The following is a 26,215-nucleotide window of genomic DNA, read 5'->3' as shown; positions in this document are numbered from 1 at the left end:
TAAACACTGTTCTTTAGAAGCATGTGACAGCTCCAACCTAAGCATTAAAACGGGGAGAATGGAACTGAGAAGAAAAATAATTTCAGTATGAAGTAACTCATACTTAATTATAAGTTAGTTTCAGTGTTCCACTGCAACAACAGAAAATTAGATTGTAATCCAGTTGAACGTGTGCTCGTTCAAATCTGGAAAGTACCTATATCTGTATTGGCAAAGTGGATGGCTAGAGGTGCAAGTGGCTACAACTTAGATAGTTCTAGAAGGCCCAAAAGGAGTTATTGACCATGTAGCATAGATTTTCCAGTAGTGCTTTGTGTATGTCCTCAAAGCAAAACTCCAGCATTAAGTCTTATATTTATTATATTTGCAGATTTTATAAGATGTACTACTTTTAATTGGGCAGGAGATCAAAAACCTGAAGTTACCAATTAGCCTCAGCAGTAGTTAGCTCAGTAGAATGTCAACTTTTTTTTTTTTTTTTTTTTTTTTTTTTACTGTAAGGATTAAAATACTATGCGTGTGAGGGTTTTTTTATGTGTCTTGGCTTTAAATTCTAACAGCTCTTTTTGGATCATCACTTTTCAGTAGAAGAAACTCTTGTTAAAAACACCCCATTATATTACAGGTGATCAGAAAACTCTGCCTAACAGAACAAGCCTGGGGTATTTCTAGAGCTGAGTTTAAGAGCCCATCAAAAGAAGAGACATGAATTGTAACCCGGTTTGAATAAATAATGAGAAATACATCCCAGTGTTTTTTTGTTTTTTTTTAAGATTTTATTTATTTGACAGAGAGAGACAAAGCGAGAGAGGGAACACAAGCAAGGGGAGTGGGAGAGGGAGAAGCAGGCTTCCCGCGGAGCAGGGAGCCCGATGTGGGGCTCGATCCCAGGACCCCGGGACCATGACCCGAGCCGAAGGCAGACGCCTAACGACTGAGCCACCCAGGCGCCCCTACATCCCAGTTTTTAAGAGGAGATGAAATTCATATGAAATTGAATGGTGGCAGGTTCACCATTATTCACTTCTTGGTCATTTCACTATCTTCATTTCTTGATGATTTTATAACCCAGAATATTAAGTGAACACTGACTTGGTACTCAGTAAATACTTAATGAATTAGATAATCCATAGTAACAAAATTATACAATATAACAGATTTAACCAGTGAAAACTTTAGTTAACTTTATGGCCACCTGGACTTCATAGCATAGATCCTTTAACTGGAAATGGGGATGCAGTTGTAAAGAGGGGCACAAGAGAAATTGTGCTTATTGCAGTTCAGAAGGTGCCTGTATCTTAAGCAACACTCACTAGGCTTTGCTTACATGTTTTCATTTAAATTTATATAGCCTACACATGTCACATAAAAAAAAAAGAAGATCCCAACTTAAAAAGATGGTATTTTTGTAAATGTCCTTTGGACACCTAGCTTGAAAGCAGAGCATAGTAAGCACGTAGGTTGGTAGAACACATCATGTGGTGAATTTTGATTTCAAAGCTAGCTTAGGGAAAGCCTATGTAACCTTGTATTAGAAAGTTAGTATAGTATTAAACAACAGAGGAAAATTATTTGACTTGAAATTGTGTTTTTATCTTTCTTGTGCTTACGATGTGTGGGGGGTGCGGGGGGGGGGCAAACTTGCATAAGGTTGAAAAAATAAACAGCTTTTATGAGCTGTGGCGGTGATTCTTCACTACACCTTTTTTTCTTTTAAGATTTTATTTATCTGTTTATTTATATATTTAGCGAACACGAGTAGGGGAAGGGCAGAGGAAGAGGAGAGAGAGGATCTCAAGCAAACTCCACGCTGAGCTCAGAGCCCGGCACAAGGCTCAGTCTCATGACCCTGAGATCACGACCTGAGCCGAAATCAAGAATCAGACGCTTAACCGACTAAGCACCCAGACTTCACTGCATCTTAATTTTGCTCCAGAACCCGTAACTCCTCAGATGCAAGAGCAATACCTTTCATCTTTTCAACGATGATTAACGTCACAACTTGACCCACAGCTGTGATAGAGAAAAGGAACAAGGAATGGGGAAAAGGAGAAGGAAAGTTCAAGTGATGACTGGACAAAAAGCAAAGAAACAGGAAAATGGGGGCTGTAGAAGGGTGTTACATGAGAAAAAGTGTGGGTGCCTGAGAGAAATTAACTGAGTTATTAGTTGTTAAAGCGGGAGAAGGGTGAGGGGAACACAACATTTACTTTACCCCACTTCTTTGCCCTCAGAAGGATAATGTCAGAAGAAAGTCTGTTCTAGATCATTCCTGGGTCAGTTATTAAGGACAGCTTGGAAAGGGAGATAGTTACTGGCCTTTCTCAAGATAAATGTTCATGACTCTGAATATGTCTCTCCAAGTATTAACCAAGAGCATTACATTTAATGTGTAAAATGTGAAATACTGCTTTCTGAAGTCCCTGAATTCTTGGAGTAAGGCACAATGGCTGTCACCATAACAACTTTAAAATATGGCCTCAACCCACACAAGACTCTATGGCACATCATAAGACCAAACTAGCTTATTTGACACAACTGGAGAATAACGCAGAAGGAGCCAGAGGGCTTTGTGACTTTACGTGGGCCTTGAAAAATGGGTAGGAATTTGGAAGGTGGACAGAATGGGAAAGAAAGACATTTTTCAGAGGGAAGAGACAACACGAACTAAGATGTGGTGTTGAGAAAGAAATGTAGGAAGTAGAAGGGATGGTAAGGCATTGAATGTTGTGGGAAATAGTGGGAAATGAAATGGAATCAGCTGAGTAAGGCCAGATAATAGAGAACCGTTAAAACCAGAACATTTGTCCACTTAGTTTGGTGGACAATAAAGAGAAGGTTTGGCATTTGTACAGAGGAATAACATTACTTTCTCCATCATCATGTCACATAGGCTGCTCTTTGGGAATGAAAGGATGGTAGAATATGAGTGATTCTGTAGTTCTTTTGAGACAGGATGAACCTATTCAGAATGATTGTGTGGATGAAAACAAATCCAAAAAAGAAATGACAAAGAAGCTGGGCTGCCATAATAAGATCACAGTTGCCAGAGAAATGATGCATCAAACATTTGGTGTTACCAGAAAGTAACAATAGAAGATGATACAGGGAAATCACTGCTTTTGAACACATACTCAAAAGAAAATGTTTCTCATGGATCTAAAATTAGTCAGATAAAAGAAATGCATGAGTTTATCAAGTTTGTGATCCAGAAACCTAGACGAGAAATACCAGTTGCCAAGGCAGTTATTTCTCTTAGAGTGTTTGCTGTTGACAAGAAGCGTAATCCCAGAATCTGAGTTCAAGGGCAATTTCAAGTGGTCTCGGAGGATGATGCTTCAAAATGGGTCAGCCTCATGGTAGAGAAGCAGTCTAGCTCCCCCCCCCCCCCCCGCCGCCCCCCAGCATCTGCTGAATGATTTTGGCGCACGACCCATCTCTCTGTGGTGCCGCAGTCCGGCTTCAGATGAAGCCACGGGATGTGGGGGGCAGAGAGGCAGGTTTTTTTAAATGCATTTTTCTGTAGCAGTGAACAGAGTGGGCAGAAAACTTGTTATGAAATCTACCCCCCAAAAAAGGACAAAAGGAGAGGAGCTCACCACACCTGTTGTATTTGAGGCACTGCACATCAGCCAGAGAGAGAATGCTCTCCATGTGAGTGTGTGAGCTCAAGAAAGGCTGCAGGGAGTGAGAACTTGCTTTAGACTAGTTGGTGATTGTATGGGGAAGAATGTGTGAAGTTCATGTTTAAAAACAAAAACCAGGGCGCCTGGGTGGCTCAGATGGTTAAGCGTCTGCCTTCGGCTCAGGTCATGATCTCAGGGTCCTGGGATCGAGTCCTGCATCGGGTTCCCTGCTAAGTGCAGAGCCTGCTTCTCCCTCTCCCTCTCCCTCTGCCACTCCCTCTGCTTGTGCTCTTCTGTCTATCTCTCTGTCAAATAAATAAATAAAATATTTAAAAAAAAAAAAAAAAACCAAGCATGCTGATTTTAGGTTATTTTTTTATGGACATAACCTGTCACAGGGAAAAATGTTCTATAAATGTAGTACTGACCTGGCATATGTGAAATAATGACTTCTGAAGGTATGGTCTAGACATTGGTAACCACCTGTGTTAAGAATTCACACTGACTGGGGCGCCTGGGTGGCTCAGTCAGTTAAGCATCTGACTCTTGGTTTCAGCTCAGGTCATGATCTCAGGGTGGGGAGATGGAGCCCCACATCAGGCTCCGCCCTCAGCATGGAGTCTGCTTAAGTTTCTCTCTCCCTCTCCTTCTGCCCCACCCCCTGCTCATGTGCCCACTCTTTCTCTCTCAAATAAATAAATTAATTTTTAAAAAAATCCATGCTGACTGGTTGCTTGCTGACAATCATGCACTGGGGCCACGTGGAAAATTGGGAACTCCATTATGTTTTTGGCATGGGATTTCATCTCAGGACATTGATAGAGGCTTCCAAAGGGCTGCAGATAAAAAGCAGGACCAATGGTGAGCTTCACTAGTGAGATGAAGCAGAAGAGGAAGATTTGAAATATAGCAAAGACAAGACTGCAAATAAATAGCAAGGACATTTGTGATTAAAAATTTGAGCAAGGTGATAGTAAGTAAAACAACATTTCGTGTTTCGTTCCATGGGGTAAAAATATTTCTTATTTTTCAATACCATTGTATATTTAAGCTGTATTTGCCAAATTTATCTAATTGTAAGATCATTGGGACCCTTGTCAAAAACATAGATTGTCAAATCTCCTAGAATCAGTTTCCAGGCATGGGCCTAGGGAACTGTATTTTTAACAAATGCTCCAGATGAATTATATACTCAGCCAATTTCAGGAAGCACTGAGTTATGCCAATTCAATGTGCCTGAATGTTGGCAAGTTGTCATATGTTAAGCTAATGTGTTACATGGAATTTTCTTGTTCAAGTAATAGGTGTTACTATATCACGTGGCAGTAGAAGTACGGTAAATATTAATGTTGACAAACTCATAATTTTAGAGTTAATAGCTTATCCTTTGTGTGGAATTTTCCTGTCTTATAAAAGGTATTAGGTATCATCATGTGGAAGTAAAGACACTCAAAACTAAACAGTATTCCACATCCCTATCTCAGAGGTGCTTTTCTAGTTTACAGACTATTGGTCCTGATAAGGGCATTCTTAGTACGTTTGGTATCTGTACTTTCCCATCCTGTCTTCCTTCCAGGAATGCAAATCCTCAAGGAGACTTTTCTCATCTAAGAACATTTACTGAAGTACTGAAACTTCTACAGCTATCTTTGTGCAGTTCAAGTTGTACATAGATTTTAGCCAAAGGTCAGCCTAAAGGAAATATCTTAGAAGGAAGGCACCTTTTCCTCTTAACAGTTATTTTTTCTTTGGATAAAGATCTTATACTTGCAATCTGTGGTATTGTAATAAAACTATACATAGTCCAGTACCTGTTAAGTGTTGCAAAATAGAGAGTCTCAAAAATATCTAAACTGGCTTGTTTGTTTGATTTTTAAATAACTGGTGGTTGTTTCTGCTTCTCCAGACCTGTTGGTCTTTTTGTTGTAAGCAAGTCTGGTCACAGTTCCCAAACAAGAAACAAATCATACTGTACTGCATTTCTCAAAAACTGTTGACAATCTAGCTAGGCAAGACAGAAACACACAAAAAATAAGTGTACCAGACATTGCCTGTGTGATACAGACAGTAAAACCTAAGTTCCTAGGAAAGAGTTGAGAATCGGTAAACTTACGAACTGATACAATTGCTGTTCTCTCTGACAGAGGAAAGAATGTCTGACCACCTTTCTGGCATCTTCTAAGAAAGGCATGCACGTGTCTGTCTACTTCTTTCTTCATTTCCCTCGCAGGCACCTTCCTGTGTGACCCCCCTACTTCTTTTGCCCACTGTCGTGCCTAAATGTAATTTCTCATGAGCATCTTTAGGTTTTCTTGAGGATATGTCTCAGACTCCTGAGGCAGATATGATCAGGACAGCTGACTGGGCATAAGAGCATCTGGGATCAAATCAGAGTCAAACTCTCAGGGGACTCCTGCTTTCTGGTCAGGAGAGGATGGGGATTTGTGTTGGCTTAGGCTCTGGCAATCAGTTTGTTTTCCCCTCTGTATCCCAGGGTGGGCCTTCCAAGTCTCACCTTGCCCCTGCCTCCCCATCTCTGCCACTCTCGTCTTCTCCTCTGCCACGAGCAGGGAGCAAGGTCAAGTGAGTGCCTGAATTTTACTCCAGGGGAAAGAACTGAGGCACACAACACATGTGTTGGCAAGATGAATCACATATCCCATCTTCAGCTCTTTTGTCCCTAGAGAGACACAAAACTCTCTACATTTCCTGGGGCTTCCTTTGGTTGTGTTCCTTTGCATCAGACCTTTCTTCTTGGCTCTCTTCTTTAAAGTTCTTCATACCCCAAGGCATGGCTACCACTCTTAGAACATCACCTGCCCACTTGGATTTCTAGAAGAGAAAGGGCCTTTCCTCCGAAAGTGCCTCATTCTTTCGATCCTTCCCCTCTTCTCCTTATTTCACCACTTCCCTTGAAACTGCTGTTTCAAAAACAGAATTCCCAACCTATGAATCTCTCCCGAGTGCTGCCTGTGTACACACCATTTTATTCCTCCTTTGTCCTGTCCCCGCCCCGAGGCTCACAGGAAGTTAGGTCTTCTGCTCCTTGGCCTTTTGTTTCACCCCCGTTTTCCCTTGGAAGTCCTGCTCATGAATGTATAGAGCGCATTTGCACATTATCAGTAAACATTGTCTTAATATTTGAGTTTGTATAGTTGTGTTTTAGTAAGAGCTTTGCTGTCGTATTTGGAGATTGGACCTCAAATCTAGCTTACTTTGGGGATGCTTATGTCTCAGTCTTTACCATTCAAGTCTGGACTTAGTCAGATGGGAATGTGCACTAAATAGCACATCTTAAAAAAAATTTTCTTTTTTTTTTCCATCTTAAAATTTTTTTATGGAAGCTATTTTGCTAGACCATGCGAATGCATTGGCCAGGCTGTTAGAAGGCTTTGCCAGAGCTCGTGCTTGAGCTGTTTGTTGAGAACTGTTATATCTGACCCTGAGAGCTGGTTTGGTTTAGTTTAAGTACCAGCGCAGACGTGCTGTAGTTCATAGTCAGGCCTCTGGTGCTCTTGACGAGTTCACGATCTCTACTGTGTTTTTGACTGGTTGAAACTCAGTTATAGTAAAATACTCATCCAGAAGATGTCTGATCAATATTCATCTATTAAATCTGCTTTCTTTACTTTCATTTCAGATTTGTCCAATATGTGCAGCATTACCTGGAGGCGATCCTAATCATGTCACGGATGACTTTGCAGCTCATCTTACACTTGAACACAGAGCCCCTAGAGATTTAATATCCTTTTAAGAGGAAGAAGGGATAGAGTTGTTTGTAATGTTTGTTATTTTGATTATTTTTAAGGACAGTATACCTGAAGAGAAAAACTAACCTCCAAATTAGTTTATTTGACCTTTCCTAAAAGTGACTCAGTGTGGAGATGCAATTTATCTCTTTTTATATGCTATGACTGTCACATGAACAATGCTCGTTAAGTGAAAGTTGCCTTGCTCATCATCTTCACTTCATTACAGTCAGATTTTTTTTAAGACCATTTAACTGGGTTATAAGTTTTCAGCAGGGTGTTTTCATACAAAAGAGGAAAATGCTAATCCAAATTAAAATCTAAGTAAATATAAAGAGAATTTATTTGCTTCCCCTCCACATGCTCTGTTGCCTTATCCTGTTATCGGTGGGAGGATGAGCAGGGATGCGTGCTGGGGCTGCTTTCCCTCTCGGAGTCCCCTTCTCCAGAGACCGCCATTCCCTGCCCAGTCTCTGAGTAGGACAGCATAAGGTCACGTCCAGCTCCAAAGTCCTTTCCCGCTTTCCTTTCTGCTTCCCCTTTGCAAGTCTCTCAGCAGTTGCTGGTGATATTCCCTGTAATCCAAGAGATGAGCGGCCCACCAGAGTAATTAAGTTTGTACACTCTGTGCTGCTTGTTTCAAGTTCTGAATTGTTTTTCTATAACTATCACCTATTAACTTAGGGATCTGTTTTCATGTAAAGGTTTCAGTGTTCACTCTAGTTCAAAGCAATTCAAGAGCTAAACACAGCTTTTCTCTTTGCCAGACTTCATTCTGATTCCTTTGATTGCCTCCCAGCAATCATAGTGCAACCTTAATCCTGTTGAGGAAGAAACTGGTTTGATGGTTTTCTCGTTCCACAGCTCCCATCCCTTGCTTACAGTTTCCAATTTTCTAATTGGAAATATGGTCCCTTGGAGTTAGGGGAAGATGAGAAAACTAATGGAAAGATAAAGACCTGGAACCAACCTAAGAAATTAGAATGTCAGCCATACCTGAGCCAGTCAAGAGGCCGGTACTCACCGAACAGAGGAAACCACTTTTCCTCTCTCCTGAGTGCTGAGGACACTGAAAGCATAATGAAGAAAGCATGGGGTTTGTTGGGTTTTTTTAAGAGAGTAAGAAAACCCAGATGGGCCAAGAATACTTAAGTCTTTGAGTCACTTCACATTTTACATAAAAGAATCTTATAACAGTGCCCAGAGGGTTATGCTTGGTCCCTGTTTCACTCTGTCTTCATGGAGAAGCTAGGCAAATAACTTCAAGCCAAGCTGTTAATCCTGAACTTTTTTTTTTTACTCTGAACTTTTTCTGCAAGTTCAAGGGCCTCTAGTGAAATTGGTATCCATTCAGTAGAATGTCCCACATCATCTACATCCGTTTTTGTGAAATTTTTATAAGAATCTCTGGTTATCAGGAGAAGATTAAATTATGCAAAATATAAGAATAAGAGAAGGCATATGTTACATGTTAGATTCCTAACGAGTATTATCATGAGGTTCTGGAAGACAAAATGTTGACATTGCAGTTACCCTGGAAATACACTGATTTTTCAGGTACTCAAGTGCTGCTGTGGGGTGACTTTGTCATGAGGGCGTGGCTTCTCTCCAGGCCTCGTAAGCACCAGAACTTTTTTCAACTGTTCTGATGGAACTCTTCCTAAAGTGTACTTTTTACACCCAGGTGCTTTTAAAAGACGAAATACAGTGATCGTAACATCACTTTCTGTAGAACCCGAGCCATGGTCCTAAATACCATGATGAGACAGTGCACATTCTGGTGGCCCCTGAGGGCTTCCTGGAGCCGCTCAGCCTTTCCCTCAATGACTCCACAATCATCAGCTGAAGACCGGGAAGCCAGCAGAAAGTTATTCTGCACGATACAGATGTTCTGTGTGCTACTTTGAAAGAAAAGTCTCTTTTACAACGAGAGCTGGCTTTTCCCACCCATCCACCAGTGTGGAAATGCAAGATTGTCTTCATGAGTTTGGGCGGCCGTGTGCTCTTCGGGATGTTCTTTAGTTTGAATCGGCTACAGAAGATTGGGGCGGGCGGGGGGGGCTGGCAATGTGACTTGTTGAGAAATGTGGTATTACTCTCTGTATATCCACTTCTACAAGAAATTCAACTCTAGTTTTCTGTTTTGTAGCAGCATTGAAGAAGAACTTGAGGACAGATCAAAAACTAATAACCAAAAGTTGTCTTTTACTCCTGAATTTTAATTATTTCTACTGCTCCTTTTTCACTACAGATGATAATTGAGATTTGATTAGCAGAACTCTCCTCGGGTATTAAAATTGATGCTTATTAATTCTGGTTACTTCCATATGAACGTATATGAAATTCAGTACTGAGGTTAGGGTAAGGAGACGCCTCACCTGGGTGTCTGACCCGACAGCGCCTTTCACCCCATCTGGTTACTGTAGCTGGAGCCTAGGAAGAAATTTCTTCCTACCTAGAAAACCTTTTTCCCCTTTGAAAACACACACACACATACAATATATACACACTCAATTCATTGCTTTATATGTGAGAGTCTTTTTTTAGAGTTAATAGCCCTCATAGATATGGTTGTGACGTTTGCATTCTAAATTAAATGTGCTGTTTTTAAATGTTTACAATTTAGGAAGTCTGCATGTCTATCTAGCAAAGGCTCAAGTGATTTTTTTTTTCTTTCTGTGAAATATTTGGGTTCTTTTCTTAACTTTGGAGTTATGATGAATCGAGTGGTGTTCGACATGTACGTAGAATGTTTCACCCTGGCCGGGGATTAGGAGGTCCTCGTGCTCGTAGATCAAACATGCACTTTACTAGCAGTTCTACTGGTGGACTTTCTTCTTCTCAGAGTTCATATTCTCCAAGCAATAGGGAAGCCATGGATCCTATAGCTGGTAAGTTAGTTGCACGTTCATAAAGGAAATGACCAGGGAGGGGGCCTCGCTTTAAAAGTTTTTGGTGGAATTTGTGTTTTTAATCTTTCGTCATGCTCCTACATTCCTTCACAAAATTCCCCTAAATCTTATAAAATATTGTAAAAGTAGACAGTATAAATTAGTTTATAATTTTCTGGCATTTCCTTAAGTACTTAGAGCAGAAGATAATAAGAAATGGTTCTAGGTTCTCTATTTGTGGCCTCTGTTGAAACCTAAGAAAATGATAAAAGATTTCAGAGTTGAAAGACCGCCAGAATCCCATGGCTCAACCTCCAGAAGCACACAGATAATAAGACGAATTGACAAGACTAAAGAATTAAGCTCTTCTCATAGAAGAAAGTAAAGTAGGAGTTTCTCTGTTCTTGGCCTTGATTTGAGAACTATATTCTTAGAGAACATACTGAAAGTACATGTTTTAATGGCTTAGAAAAATCTTACTTAAAAAAACAACAACATTTGAACAGGTACTTCATAACCAAGCCCACTGGGTCTAATACATGGCCAACCCGGGAAGCCAGCAGCGGAACAAAGGGGTTGGGAGTCAAAATATAAGGTCAGAAGTCACGTTAGCCTCATACTATAAGACACACCAAGCACAGACAGGCAGTAAGACCCTGGAAAGCCTGTACAAGTTCTGAAATGTGTGCACGTGGTGGAATAGGTGTCTGGATGTTGTGATGCACCTTGCTGAACACCCTGGAACACTGGTAAATGTAGATCTGTAATAGCAACTAGGAGCAGTTTTACTCATAAAATGTTCTTAAAAATGTACAGACATACAGATATAAAATCTTAATTCCGAATGTGCTTTAAGCATTTGGATGTACAATAAGCCCTGTAAGCTGAGTTTTGGGGAATTTAAAAAGTATTTCTTCATCCAAAGGGAATATTTACCTGCTGGTTTTGGTAGCAGGCTCTAAAAGTTAATTTCTAGAAGCAAAATTCAAAAGTGAGAAATTTCTCCATTTTTTTCTGTCAGTGAAAATTAGTTTATTTTAGTGATGGACTCTATGAAAGAATGGTATAAGAACCCCTGGGATAAAACAACAGTGAGCAAGAAAACAGAAATGTACCCTGTTAATGAGTTTTAATGATGAAGAGCATTTGCCAGCCAGGGAATGTCTATGGCAGTCGTCAATCCCACGTAAGCTCAGGAGAATCACACACACACGACAAGGCAATTCCTGCACCCGACTTAGATGAGAACTCAGGGACAGAGGTCCACATTGCCCTTGATGGTACAACCTTACTGAAACAAGAGTGTGGATTGTAACAGGCCGCTAACTAGGCTGTACAGCCGGGGGCCAGTCAGCCTCACTGAGCATCACCGGCGCTACTCATTCTAGTGGTACGCCGGTACTCTCAAATGACCGTACCGGAAAGAACCAGAGAGAAGAGGCGGTGCAAGGGTCACGGGTAGAAATGATCCAGGCCTCTTGGGTACAGTTCTGATCATCATTCAATCACTGAATAAATGTTAGAGGCCTACTAGGTGTCGGGCACTGTTCTAAGAGCTGGGAGTATTGTAAATGGTAGACTTGATCCCTGCTTTCATGGAGCTTGTGTTGAGAGGTTTTATATTATGATTGGACCAGCAGATGATCCACTTTAATTTACTAAATACTAAGAGAAAGTATAACTAAATTAGTCCATTAAGTCCGTTAAGCAACAATGTTTTACTTAAAAATAATTGTATGTGGGCTAATTATATTTCCATTCCCCATACACAACAGCTCCTACCTCCAGGAGGCATTCTAAAAGGTATTGAGGGGCGCCTGGCTGCCTCAGTCGGTAGAGCACGCAGCTCTTGATCTTGGGATTGTAAGTTCGAGCCCCACATTGGGTATAGAGATTACTTTAAAAATAAATAAAAATAAAAGGTATTGAGCTCCAAGCTGAAACTTTATGTTGCCATGGATACCTGCCTATTGACAGTCATTTCTAATGTTCCTCTAAAAGAGTGATCTTCAGCGTTTTGTTTTCCACAGTATCTTAAGCAGACATTAATCGCCTTCATTTCCATTGGCAGAGCTTTTATCTCAGTTATCAGGAGTGAGACGTTCTGCAGGAGGACAGCTTAATTCTTCTGGCCCTTCCGCTTCTCAGTTACAACAACTGCAGATGCAGCTGCAGCTGGAACGGCAGCACGCCCAGGCAGCACGACAACAACTGGAGACGGCACGCAACGCAACCCGGCGTACTAACACAAGCAGTGTCACCACTACAATCACACAATCCACAGCAACAACCAACACAGCTAACACAGAAAGCAGTCAGCAAACTATCCAGAATTCCCAGTTTCTTTTAACAAGGTAGTTCATTTAATACAGCTTTGTTTGAGAAGTAATGTTTTATTAAGCACTACGCAGTCTGCAATGATCTTTTCTCTTTCATGCCTTATATATGTTCTTGGAGACTTGGCCTTTGATCAGACCCTTAAAACTCCCGAATCTAATCAAAACTGCATATGCAGGATTTCCCCAAGAATATGAAAAATAATGATTATTTTAGAGAAAGTAGGAATGCTGGTAGTCTCGTTCCAACAGTAAATTATCATGTAATGTGAATTTTTTCCCCCTATATTGCCCATAAAACTGAAACCTAAAAAAACTGAAAACTGAAATACCGTATCATTACATTTTGGGGATATATTAGTTGTATTTATTGTCATAATTAACCTTGGTTTTTTTTTTTTAATTGCCAATTTCAGTTAGCTGTGAAATATTAAAAGGTAAAAATAAAATAATTTTTAAAAAAAGAAACATTAAAAGGTACAAGACAGGATTTCATAACATAGTAGTTTTCTTCTGAGAATTTCCAAAGAAGCAGGATTTAAATTCTTAGAGTTGCCACAAACAAAAGTAATAGTTTTAAAAATGGTTCATCATGGTATAAAAAAGAGTTACCTCCTTCTGAAAACTACCATTAGCCACCAGATATATTCCTCTTTCAAGCCTGTCGGTATTTTATGTGACTTTGAAGAATATAAAGGATTTTAGAAAAAGAAGTGATGAGTAGACTTAGGCTCAACAGGTAATGAAAGTAGACTGATCTGGGCCTTTAATGGAGCAGAGAGGAATATAAAGTACAAACTGTGAAGTGAAGGAGAGAATTAGTATAATGTATCAGTTATCTCCAAATTGACAGTAGAAGACAGTATTATTTCTCTGTATATTTATTTTGTGTCATACTTTTTAATATCTCTGTTAGTACAGTGGCACATGTGCATAGTTGTAAATAATTTGTTGTGGATGCAGAATAAAAAAAATATTTGCAGACCCCTGTCTATAGCCCCAGGTTTGCCACTTAATAGTTTGAACCTTCGGCAAGTCACTTAACTTCTCTTAACCTGTTTTATCATCAGTAGCCCTTGAGTTTGGCCTCATGAGAAAGAGAATTGTTTTGAGGATGAAACAGAATTTCAGTATGTGTATGGTCTGGCTCAGTATCTGGCATATAATAAAGGCCCAACTAATGGTTCCTATTATGATCATTTGTTATGGATCTAAGGGAGAAGTTTCAAGTGGGGGAATCTACCTTTGGATTATCTCTGCAAAGTCAATAACTGTGCTGAGTTATTACCAAAAAGTGTTGCTTCAACAAAATCACAGAGCCACAGATGGATCCACCCTGCTACCTTGTAACCCTACCTGTATGGACCTGCCAACTTGCCAGAGCTAGATACTGATCGCAAATCGGAGACCTGACTGTGTATATCCACTGAGAGTTCACTGAGCTGTGGGTGGAATGAATGTCTTTGGAAAAGACATCTTCGCATCCTTGACCCATTCTTTTTTTTAGACCCAAACTCAATGGACTTGATTTGGGATTTTTCTCTCTCTAGTTATTCTACACCAGACACCCTGCTCCCAGGGCATGGTATGGGTAGCCTTTGAGTTGCCTTCCTTGGATTCTGGTCGTAGCTTCTTGAAGAGCCCCCGCGGTCATCTGATAAAGTACATTGCACAGTACCTTGCAGTTTGCAGAGCACTTTCCCCATCTTTCATTGTATTGTTTGATCTTGACTCATAGGATTTATTTTAGGCAATATTTCCCAAAAATGTTCCCTGGAACTTGATATATCATTCTAAGGAACATGTATTGTTACTTATGTTCAGCTTTTTTCCTGATAATAATTTTGGGCAAAACTAAGTAACAAAAGTTGTTTATTTATTGTTGGGCTTCTCAGAACTTTAAATATATTAACATGCATTATGAATCTTCAAGGCAAGAAAGCTTCAAGGCTGCAGCGTGTCCAAAGAAAAAGCCTGGTCTCTGGTCAGATAGCCATTACATGATGTATGTAGGGCCCAAGCCTTATCTTTGGCCTCTGTGACAGGGACCGTCACTGTTCATGTCACCCTGGAGCTCCTGGTGGGGAGTCAGTTTCTTTGGATCCAAAATTGTTGACCTTTTAGAAAGTGATTGTTTCAGTGCTTATGTCAGATTTCAGGCTTTTGGTAATGGAGTCAGCTAGTTTTGCTAACTCCAATTTGAAGATCTTCACAAGCTTTGCAGTTATTTCTAGATCGCAAATGAAGTTTGGTCCATTAGGGGATCTAGCCCTAGTACCAGATTTTTATCTGCCTTTCAGGAGTGAAATATTTTCTCAGGTATTTCCTAAAAATAAAAACTAATATTGTGGGGCACCTGGCTAGCTCCATTGTTAGAGCATGTGACTTTTGATCTTGAGGTCGTGAGTTCAAGCCCCACGTTGGATATAGAGCTTACAATAAAAAGGTTGGGGGGTGGGGAAGATGCCTGGCTGGCTCATATGGTGGAGCATGCAACTCTTGATCTCGGGGTTGTGAATTGGAGCCCCACATTGGGTGTGGAGATTACTTAAAAATAAAATCTTAAAACAACAAATAGTAATATTGCAATGACATGCTCTCCAAAGGGTTGGGGACCTCAGCCTACGTGTCTCTGGTTTGCTCACTATGTAGGCAGCCTTCTGTATATCATCAGTCATTTCCTTTCAATGTGGGTTTAATGGCTTTTCTGTAATTACCTTCCAGATCCTTTTGCTTTCAAGTTCTGAAATTTAGATCTTTCTGTTTGTTTCTGAGCCATAGATCTAATCATTCAGTGGCTTTGAACTTGACAGCTGTGAGATTTTGAGCATGTCACTTAACCTCTGTTTCAGTTTCCTCTTCCTGTAAAATGTTAAGAATAGGACCTAACTCATAGGAGTTAAGAGACATAATACCTATAAAAAGCACTTAGGGGGCGCCTGGGTGGCTCAGTCGTTAAGCGTCTGCCTTCGGCTCAGGTCATGATCCCAGGGTCCTGGGATCGAGCCCCGCATCGGGCTCCCTGCTCGGCGGGAAGCCTGCTTCTCCCTCCCCCCCTCCCCCTGCTTGTGTTCCCTCTCTCGCTGGTCTCTCTCTGTCAAATAAATAAATAAAATCTTTAAAAAAAAAGCACTTAGAACAGAGCCTGACCCATAGTAAGGGCCCAGTGCATATTGTGACTTTGGGATGCCCCTGGGCCTTTCAACACAGATGCGACAGCAGAGAGCAGGTACCTGTCCATGGCAGAGCCTGGGCTCGAAGTGCACCTTCCCTGGGTGAGCCACCTGCCGTGCATGCCTGCTGGGTGTCCGTCCTGGCGCGGTCACCATCTTCTCCCCGTTTGGTTACTTTTCCTGCCCCCAGGGCTCCAGCTCATTTCCCTTTCTTTCTTTGACACTATGTATTAGAGAAATAAAATCAGTATGGAAACTAAGCAGAATTTTGCTTAAGTCATTTATCAGGTTAGTAACAAGAATTCAGCTCTTCACATGTGTTCAGTGTCTGTGCAGATGAGCCTAGTTTCCCAGCATAATGCAGATCTCGTTAAGTGCATGTATCAGATGAGCATACTGGGCTGGTAATCCGCCTGCTACTCGGTCCTTCGTAAGAGAAATTGGGGGGAGGGGGGTGCCCGTGTGTATGTTTTCTCGCCCTCTCAGGCTTCGGGACAGATCTTCAGGAAGAATTGGATGGAAATAATAGAAAAGTCAAAGGAACCTTTAGGATTCTTTCAGCTGAATATTCTGGTCACTAGTTTTCGTCACCGGGGTTGCTCCTTTTCCTCTTTTTACTGCCCACAGGTGAAATTCTGGTTAGGAAATAACTATTTCCCCAAGCATATTACCTGTTGGAGATTTTGTTTTCCTGAGAAAAATGTTCACCACTGTATTTCCCAGAGGGGGTGTGAGAAGTTTAAGTGTATTTTTTCTCACTGAACCTAATTAAAGAAGCATAGATTTGCACCTGAGGGTAACAGTATGGGTGCAAGTGTGGGGAATTGGTCGCAACATAATGAAGGTGACAACTCAGAGCCAAGCGTTCCAACAGTAGGTTTCAGAGTCTGAGTTTTGCCACCCGTAAAGCTTGCGCAGGAGCGGACGTTGTTGAAATTGACCCTGCCATCGTTCATTGCCATTTTACCAATAAGATCTTTTCTTTTTAACTCACACAGGTTGAACGATCCTAAAATGTCAGAAACAGAGCGCCAGTCCATGGAAAGCGAGCGCGCAGACCGCAGCCTGTTTGTCCAAGAGCTCCTTCTGTCCACTTTAGTGCGTGAGGAGAGCTCGTCCTCCGACGAGGATGAACGGGGGGAGATGGCAGATTTTGGTGCTATGGGCTGTGTAGATATTATGCCTTTAGATGTTGCTTTAGAAAACCTAAATTTAAAAGAGAGTAATAAAGGAAATGAGCCTCCACCACCTCCTCTTTGATGACATCCCAATTCGCAGACAATGTCCTCTGTGCTGTATTTGCCAATGAAAGTGGACAACAACTATCTTGGGTTTGTTTGGTGATTGTAATTTCAGGTCTGTCACTCTTGTTACATTGTGTACATTCAAAGGAAGAGAGAAAATATATATGATAATCATTTCCACTTAACTAATTTTTACTTCTAGCAGGTAAATGTAGGTAGCAGTGCAGGGGTGATCTCTGCTTCCTGTACCTTGACATGCAAAAGGCTCTCCTAATACTCCACATTCAAACTGAAGAGGAAAATTGAAATCTCTAATGAAGCTGCTGTGTGTATTTATGAATATTAATGAATAAAAACTGCTTGGATGGTTTACCTTAACTACTGCATGAGGTTTTTTGCAGCGTGCATGAGTTTTAGTGACCTTGTTATTTAAAAAATTAAATACAAGGAGTAAAACTTAAACAAACATAAAAAGCCCAAAGCTTTCCTGAGCATTATTCAATGGTTACGCGGCAGAAGAGTTACGCGGCGAAGTAGCTTTTGAATAATGTCTGCCCGAGTCACCTTTCTTGTGTGCCTCCTACGCACACAGCCAGCTCTGCAGCCGAGTCTGGGGGTCGTAGCCAGGGCTCGCACTCTGCCCTGTGTGGCTGTCCTGTCGCCCTGTTAGTCATCCTACCCGTGTGGAGCTCAACCTGTCTCTCTAAACTCATCTGTAGAAGACACACCAGTAAAGCGACTGTCAGAAACTGCTGCAGGGCGTCTGTGTGCCCAAAAAACAAATCCTGTTCATGTGTGTTCAAGGTTTTTACTTGTTGTGGTTGTTGAAAATTTGTTTCAATTGTTAAATATGTTTTATTCAGGTGTAGATGAATTTCATTTATTCACTGTTCAACAAAGTTAACCTGAATTATGTTGTCTTTGTTTTTGAAAATCTCACATTCTCAATCATATTTTGCGTTATTTATGTACTTGCTTCATAGTTTGCTGAGACAGATCAGATCAGGGGAGCTTTGAGGATTTGCCTTCCCAGATTTTGTCAGTATATCACAACCAAATTCTTAATGCTAACTCTAGCACCTTTTATTTATTGGGATTTTTCTGGCATAAAAAGTAAAGCCTTTTAATTGAATCATGCCACCTATATGCCTATATTATTAATCCTATGTGTAAAAAAAAAAATGTACAGCTTTTTTGGGTTTGTTTTGGGGTTTGGAGGGGCCGGGATATTTTTTATTTCCTGTTTCAGTTTTTGTGCATAGACTTTCACAATAGCTCCAAGGCAGGGACAGCGGGTTTGGGGGTTGGGGGGCAGTTTTTGGAATGTAAATTTAGGACTTTTAAAAAAGGTGCGCACAGCTTCTGATAAATTTATAACTAGACTTAACCTAATCATGTCTTGTTCCAGTTCTCCTTTCTCAAGTCTCCTCTCTTTCTCCTGTCGTCCTTTTCCTTTCCCATCTGTGTTTCTCCGTTCCTCCAACATGACAAGCATACAGACTTGAACACCCTCCGGTGTTCTTCCGAGAACTGTGAAGTCCATGTTCGTCCAAATGTAACCAAAAAAGAAGTCACCCCACATGTCTAAAAACTGTTGCTTCTCCTCCTCTGAAACTTCAGACTCCAACAATTTCCAAATATAATAGCTTTGTTTTCTTTAGTTTCTGTGATGGAAAATGTTTTAAAGGAAAGTTTTACACCAGGCTTCTAGTTATACTAGAAGTCAAGTCCAGTAGGGATTTTCTTTTTCTTTTCTTTTTTTTTTTTTTTTTTTTCAATTGGTTGTTGAGACGTTTCAAAAACCAGTTTTCAAGCTGTGGTCTTTTCAAACACATCTCTGCACATAAGTCACACATTTCAATAAAGCATTTTCAAGACTGTTGACCACTTGAATTTCTTTGCTGTTGGTGAATTAGCCTAACCATTATGCAGGGATATTATTATATCTCTAATCCAGGATATTTTTTTCCCCTTTTTATGCTAAACATGGAGGTCCTGATTTTGTGTGAATGCATTACTTTGGATGTGAGAAATAGAAATTGCCAATAATGTGCTTTCCCTTCTCTGCACAAATTCTGGGAAAATGTAAGATCCTTCCTTTTTTAACATGGTGTGAGGGAACAACTGTAAGTCAATTCAGGGCAGTTTAATTTAGATGATCAGTTGAACACTTCAGCAGACCTAAAGGTTCATAAGATTCCATCTCATGTAGAATACTGTATATTAATTATTTTTACCAGATATTTTACAAATACCTCACCTCATCCTGTATGTAATCAATAATAATGTATTTTAGGGTAGAAAGACACAGACTATCAATATAAAAAATATATTTAAGCCCTTCAAATTCTTGTGTCCTTTTTCTTTAGTTTCCGAATTAACATCATACTATTGGATTAATTGAATAAAAATAATTAACGAAGATTTTGAGATGCAGAGGAGACAAAATCAGTATACCACTGTTTGTTATTACTACACCTTCAAATTTCTAAGGACCAGATCCTGATTTTTTGCAAGGTTTTTGTTGAGTTTTGAGTGTCTAGGGTATAAGTTTGAAGTGTTCTTTCTATAGTACTTGTCTCTACTTCCTGCTTGGAAATAATTTAAGTCTTTCTGCTCAAGGTGTTCTGGGAGTTTAATGTCATGACTCAGAGCCCCCCAAAAATTGATAGTCAAGAAGACCTACGGAGAATGTTGGAAACTATACTTGTTTCTATTTCTGTGTGAATTACGGAATAGAATATATAGTGTGTTTAAGAATCCAAATTAATTCCTGCTGAGCCAGGATAGCGATATCATCACACTCCTGGATATTTCATCATGGAGAACAATGGAATTTGGAATTTGACTGAAATGTAGAATCTACCTCATTACTTCCTCAGATTGTTTTTCATTCGTGTAGTTTCCCAAAATATTTCAGCTATTTTGAACAAGTAAAAATACCTATGCTTTTATAGCTGCAGTCATAAGATTCCATTTCTATGGTTGGCTACAGTGAAATATGTGGATTTATATTTAGATTGTATTGTTATTTTAAAAAGAAAAAAAAACAATTGGAGCCCAGGTTTGTTACTAAGGAGTAGTCAATTCTTATTCCATTTATTGGACTCAGGTAATATAAAAGAAAGCCCTTCTCCCTATGGCCCCAAAGAAATGTAGCTTAGAATAGCAGATATATTATTACAATAAGAGAAGTAACACATTCATCCCACTATTTAAAGCAAATAAAAGGGAGGTGATCAAGAGGAAGGGTAGCGGAAGGAGGTGGTTGGTGGAAAAGCTCTTCTGAATGGGGTCCCTGCCACTGAAGAAGCTTCGGTAGAAAGTCTACTGTAACTGGAGGCTAATGCGGCTAGGACAGCCCTGTGAAACTGGACTGTGTGAAAGTGTAACAGCGGAGGCGGCACTGAAAGCTCTTCAACGAGTGCATCCGTTTCGTAGAGGAAAGCCTACAGCGAGGTTTGCATAAAATACCGTGTTTCTAAGTTCTGTGCTCGCACAGTTTGGGGGGCACATGCAGACTTTATTCCGTGTGCAGTAACAAGTAAAACACCAGGTCCGAACACTCCCCAGAGTTACGTGCTGACGTCGGTGTCAGCGCTGTGGCACCCAGGTCGTGCTCTCCCGCGCTCTTCATAAAGCTCCGCGGGCCCCGGAGCCCCCCGCGGGCCTCCCCCGACGATGCGGGGACGACGCGGGGACGGACGCCCGTCTCCAGCTTGGAGTGCGGAGGCGGCAGCGTTGCCGCAGTTTGCAGACTTGCGGGCCTTTCGTGACAAGGTTAGGGAATTCGTGCCTTTAAACATGGCCTTATCCGAATCATCTCATCCCGGCATTCCAAAGTCCTGTTAAGTGACTTTGTTTTTTCAGAATTGTGTAAAAACCTAATTTCTTGTGCCCATCAGCTTCAACCACGCGGAAGCATTTCAGCCGTGCTTGGTCCTTGTTTTGAGTAGTAAGACTCCCTACCTCCCGGTTCTTCTCTTTTTCGGCCTGTCTCTGTTTAAATAATAACGTTCTGCAAATAAATAGATGAGCTCGGGGAGTTCCTTATGTAAGGAGCCCCACAGCCCCTCTCGGGTATAGACGTGTGCTGCCCCTCCCCCAACGTGGTTAGCATTCAAATTTGAAAGGCGGTTCATCTCTCAGCGAAGCGGCGCCCAGACGCTAAAATCCACGTGGCATCTGGGGCCCTTGTGATCAGGTGGGTTGCGCCCTAGTCAGGTTGCTCAACTTACAAAGTAGGAAGCTCCCTGCAAGCCCGCAGGGTCTACAAAGTCAGCTGAACTGTACAGCGACCGGTAAGAAATCATCCAATCAAAAAGAAACCCTTAAGTATGACTTCGTGTCCCCGAGCCGGCTCCGTGGCCTACAGCTGGTGCACAGACTGATGAGTGCGCGCACAGACCCCTCTAAGGGCTGCCCTCCTCATGCCTAGCCCGACAGTTTTTCTCTTCTAGGCTAAGAGGTCTTTGTTGATCCTTTACAAAGCACCAGGGACCTGGTCTTCGCTTCGTTTGCTATGTAGACAGTTGGATGTGGCCTGTGGTCCGGGGCTCCTCTGTCTCCAAGAAAGCCACCATCACTGCTGTCCTCTCTCATCATTGCTAGTTTCTGAGCCCTCCGGAGGTACAGAGCTTTGGGCTAAGCCAAAGCATCGTTTACAACTTGCGATTTTTACAGACATTTCCCCCGCAAGAGAATTTTTCAGAAACAATTTCCTGAAAGAGCCCTTCTTCTCCCAACTGGGAGTGTCTCAGGGTCACCAAGCCTGTTGCATTTGGTAGATGAGCTGTCGGACTGATCTCCTATGTGAGCTACTCCTTTAAATCTTGCTGCCGGATCTGAGCACGTTTAGAATTCTGCGGTTCACAGAAAACATCAGCCCGCATTTAATAGCAGAGCCGGCACAAAAACAGACGGGCCGTCCTCTTCTGTAAGTTGGATGAACTCCCAGCTCTCCTTTCAGATGTTCTGACCACACACCGTATAAAAGGCTTACTTGAGGTGGAAGCCACCATATTCCTAGGGTAAGATTTTGTAATCCTCCTAAATCAGCTAGTGGACCGGGTCACTGGGAAGCAGGCCTCAGCCACTATCTCTAGGGCCTGAAGACTCCGTGGATTCTTACACCCTAGTCACATCAGCTATTCTGACCGGTCTTGAAAGCCTTTATTTTTGCCTGTGACAGCCTCTCATGACAATTAACAAGACACTAGTTTCACCAACAAAAACCCATTTTTGGGAGGCACTTGGCTGGCTCAGTCAGTAGAGCATGTGACCCCTGATCTTGGGGGTTATGAGTTCGAGCCCCAAGTTGGGCGTAGAGATTACTTAAAAATAAAATCTTCAAAAAAAATAAACCATTTTTGGATATGCAGTATGCTAATTAAAGTCTGTTGAATTGCAAAAGAGCATGTTGGAGCTGCCATTGGAGTATGGCCCAGTTGGACGGCAGCCACCTTGTTAGCTGACTTCTCCTTAGAATTAAAGCTACCTTGGAAAATATCACACTGAGTATACAGTAGTATTTTAGAATAAATTACAGACATTAAAACAGGCTCCCAGACTACGCTGAACCCTTATATGGATTATCTTTTATAACATCATCACTTGGCCACCCGGCTTTTCTGTGTTTTCTGATTTGAATACATTCTTGGGTACATATATGAATAGACTTTGTGCTATACACTTCACTTTCCATTTCATTCATGTGGATAACAAAGCTGGACTTCAATGGCTAAACTGTATCATCTTAACGTAACTATAAGTAGTGCCCAACAACAGACTCGGATGTCTGTGGTCCCAGGGTCTTAGCTGTTCCACAAGGAATGTCTGTAGTTTTAAACACCCCGTGAATATCTTATTTCTCCTCTTGTCCCTCCCTGCTTCCTCTCCTGTTTCCTTCTGTCTTCTGTCTGTGTATGTGTGTTTCATTAATGCTTCCAGTGACACCTGACGTTTTACCTACATTTGCCTACAGAATTTTCAGGACCCACCGGGTTACCCTAAGACCCATTGCTGATGTCATTTGGGATGACCAGGAAGATCATGCCGAGCCTGAGAGGTGGAGGTGTGGCCTTAGTCCTCAGCCCGGAAAGGACTTTGAATTATTACTTAAAATTTCACAGGACAAGTGAGACTAGAAAGAGGGAATTGGGAAGAACCCTCAGAATTTCTTCATCTGCCTGGATAGAGTCCCACCCAGGACCAGAGAGGGTACAAGGCTTTGCTCCTTACAATCTTTTTTTCCTCTTCAGGGTCCCTGTTGGCTTCTTGGTTGTTGTTGGCCTTCCATTTTTGAACACCCAACTGCTTCCAGGTAATAATAGCGTTAAAAGTGATAGTGGAGGGGGGCGCCTGGGTGGCTCAGTCGTTAAGTGTCTGCCTTCGGCTCAGGTCATGATCCCAGGGTCCTGGGATCGAGCCCCGCATCAGGCTCCCTGCTCTGCGGGAAGCCTGCTTCTCCCTCTCCCATTCCCCCTGCTTGTATTCCCTCTCTCGCTGTGTCTCTCTCTGTCAAATAAATAAATAAAATCTTAAAAAAAAAAAAAGCATTCTTAAATTAAAAAAAAAAAGTGATAGTGGAGGGGCATCTGGGTGGCTCAGTCAGTTGAGCCTCTGACTCTTGGTCTCAGCTCAGGTCTTGATCTCAAGGTCATGGGAGGGAAACCCATGTCAGGCTCCCCGCTCAGGGAGAGTCTGCTTCTCTCTCCCTTTCCCTCTGCTCCTCCCCCGCACTCGTGCTCTCTCTCTCTCTCTCAAATAAATAAATAAATCTTAAAAAAAAAAAAAAAGTGGGGCGCCTGGGTGGCTCAATCAGTTAAGCATCTGCCTTCGGCTCAGGTCATGATCCCAGTATCCTGGGATCGAGTCCCACGTCGGGCTCCCTGCTCAGCAGGGAGCCTGCTTCTCCCTCTGCCTCTGCTGCTCCCCCTGCTTGTGTTCCCATTCCCTCTCTCTCTCTAGTGCTCTCTTTCTCAAATAAACAAATAAAATCTTTAAAAAAAAAAAAAAGTGATGGCAGAGGGGCACCTGGCTGGCTCAGTTGGTAGGACATGCGACTCTTGATCTCCGGGTTGTGAGTTTGAGCCCCACATTCGGTATAGAGATTACTTAAAAATAAAATCTTGGGGCGCCTGGGTGCCTCAGTCATTAAGCGTCTGCCTTTGGCTCAGGTCATGATCCCAGGGTCCTGGGATCGAGCCCCGCATCGGGCTCCCTGCTCTGCGGGAAGCCTGCTTCTCCCTCTCCCACTCACCCTGCTTGTGTTCTCCCTCTCGCTGTGTCTCTCTCTGTCAAATAAATAAATAAAATCTTTAAAAAAAATAAAAATTAAAAAATAAATAAATAAATAAATAAATAAAAATAAAATCTTTAGGGGTGCCTGGGTGGCTCAGTCAGTTGAGCAACCAACTTTGGTTTTGGCTCAGGTCATGATCTCAGGGTCATGGGATCGAGCCCTGCGTCAGGCTCTGGGCTTAGCCCGGAGTCTGCTAGAGATTCTATCCCCTCCTTCTCCCTCCCCCCTGCTCCACCCCCTGCTCACACACTTTGTCTCTCTCTCTCTAATAAATAAAATCTTAAAAAACAGAATAAAATATTTTTTAAAAACTGGTGGAAATTACAAAATTTTGGCATCTAGCCTGAACAAGAGCTTTTACTTTAACCTGGGGCTATAGGGGTTGAGACTATGAAGTAGGGTGTCTGGGAAGGAAGGTGTTTTAATAACACTTTTAGCACATTTCAGTGGGTCTTTTATTTATTTTTTAAAGATTTATTTACTTGAGAGAGAGCAGGAGAAGGGGCAGAGGGAGAGGGAGACAAGCAGATTCCCCGCTGAGCGGGGAGCCCGACGTGGGGCTCGATCCCAGGACTCCGGGTTCATGACCTGAGCCAAAATCAAGAGTCAGACGCTCAATTGACTGAGCCACTCAGGCGCCCCATTGAGTCTTTTAATTCTGTGTAGTGTTTTTGTACAAGGGTTCACCATTCTGTGGTTACAGAGCACCAAACATGTCTACCTATTAAACCAAAACCCACCATGTAGACTTTCACAAGCACTATCACAGGTGCTTGTCCACTGGCACTCGTGCCAGACATTCTTTTCACACATTCTTTTCAAATTGCCTTCAGCCAATGGTTGCCTAAGGTTTTTTTAAGTTTTTGTTTATTTAAGTGATCTCTACGCCCAACATGGGGCTCGAACTCCCGACACCGAGATCAAGAGTCAGATGCTCTACCAACTGAGCCAGCCAGATTTCTTTTTTCTTTTTTTTAATATTTTATTTATTTATTTGACAGAGAGAGACACAGCGAGAGAGGGAATACAAGCAGGGGGAGTGGGAGAGGGAGAAGCAGGCTTCCCGCGGAGCAGGGAGCCCGATGCGGGGCTCGATCCCAGGACCCTGGGATCATGACCCGAGCCGAAGGCAGACGCTTAACGACTGAGCCACCCAGGCGCCCCTGAGCCAGCCAGATTTCTTAAAGGATGCAACAAATCCTGATTTTCACATCTTATTATGTTGCTATAAGGTAGACATTGTAAACATTGTTATGAGGCATTTCAGGTAGAATTTAGGGCAGTATTTGACAAAGTGTTTGGGAACACTCAGCTTTTAGATATTTTAAATTCTGTAACCAGCCATAACAGATGGCAATCAGGAGAAAGAATGGAATAAGATTGGTGGAAAGAAGAAGTGGTTGGAAAGTTTATGATGAATGATGAGATTTGATATGAACTTTCAGTATTAGAAATTAGGGTTTAAGGGGTGGTCTGACTGGCTTAGTTGGTAGAGCACACGACTCTTGATCTTGGGGTTGTAGGTTCGAGTCCCACATTGGGTGAAGAAATTACTTAAAAATAAAATCTTAAAAAAAAAAAACAGAAAAGAAATTAGGGTTTAGCTCATCATTTTGAGGTTCCCTCTCCCACCTCAAAAGTACCCAAATCATGCCTGAGCTAGGAGGCAAGTCCTGGGCAATAATTGGTCAGTCCATTCTGGACAAGAGTCTGGAATTTGCAGAATGCCCTGGATTACTGATGTTGCTCACCCCAAGGGAGAAGAGGAACAAAGATGGTGTGCCTTGATCAAAGGTTACAATTTAAAATTCATGGTGAGGCTCAAGAGATACACAATTTTGTGTCAAGGACAATGGATGAGGCTCGAAATCAAGCTGAGTTAAAGGTGAAGTT

The 26,215-nt window shown here is 41.8% G+C and overlaps 1 protein-coding gene across 2 annotated transcripts in view; it reads left to right on the top strand.

Annotated features, from left to right (window-relative positions):
• KCMF1 (potassium channel modulatory factor 1) overlaps positions 1-17,397 on the top strand; it is a 76,200-nt gene extending 58,803 nt beyond the window's left edge. For both annotated transcript variants that reach the window (XM_032410571.1, XM_032410570.1), the window contains exons 4-7: positions 7,267-7,368; positions 10,092-10,266; positions 12,338-12,620; positions 16,774-17,397. In XM_032410571.1, the coding sequence (XP_032266462.1) occupies positions 7,267-7,368; positions 10,092-10,266; positions 12,338-12,620; positions 16,774-17,035 (822 nt within the window). In that variant the 3' untranslated portion in view covers positions 17,036-17,397. The remainder of the gene's footprint in view (positions 1-7,266; positions 7,369-10,091; positions 10,267-12,337; positions 12,621-16,773) is intronic.
• The last annotated feature ends 8,818 nt before the right edge of the window (positions 17,398-26,215 follow it).

The sequence above is a fragment of the Phoca vitulina genome, unplaced genomic scaffold, assembly GCF_004348235.1.
Source record: "Phoca vitulina isolate PV1807 unplaced genomic scaffold, GSC_HSeal_1.0 scaffold12, whole genome shotgun sequence".
Classification (NCBI taxonomy): Eukaryota; Metazoa; Chordata; class Mammalia; order Carnivora; family Phocidae; genus Phoca; species Phoca vitulina.
Note: the sequence above shows the minus strand (reverse complement) of the source record. Positions and strands in the feature narration are given on the sequence as shown.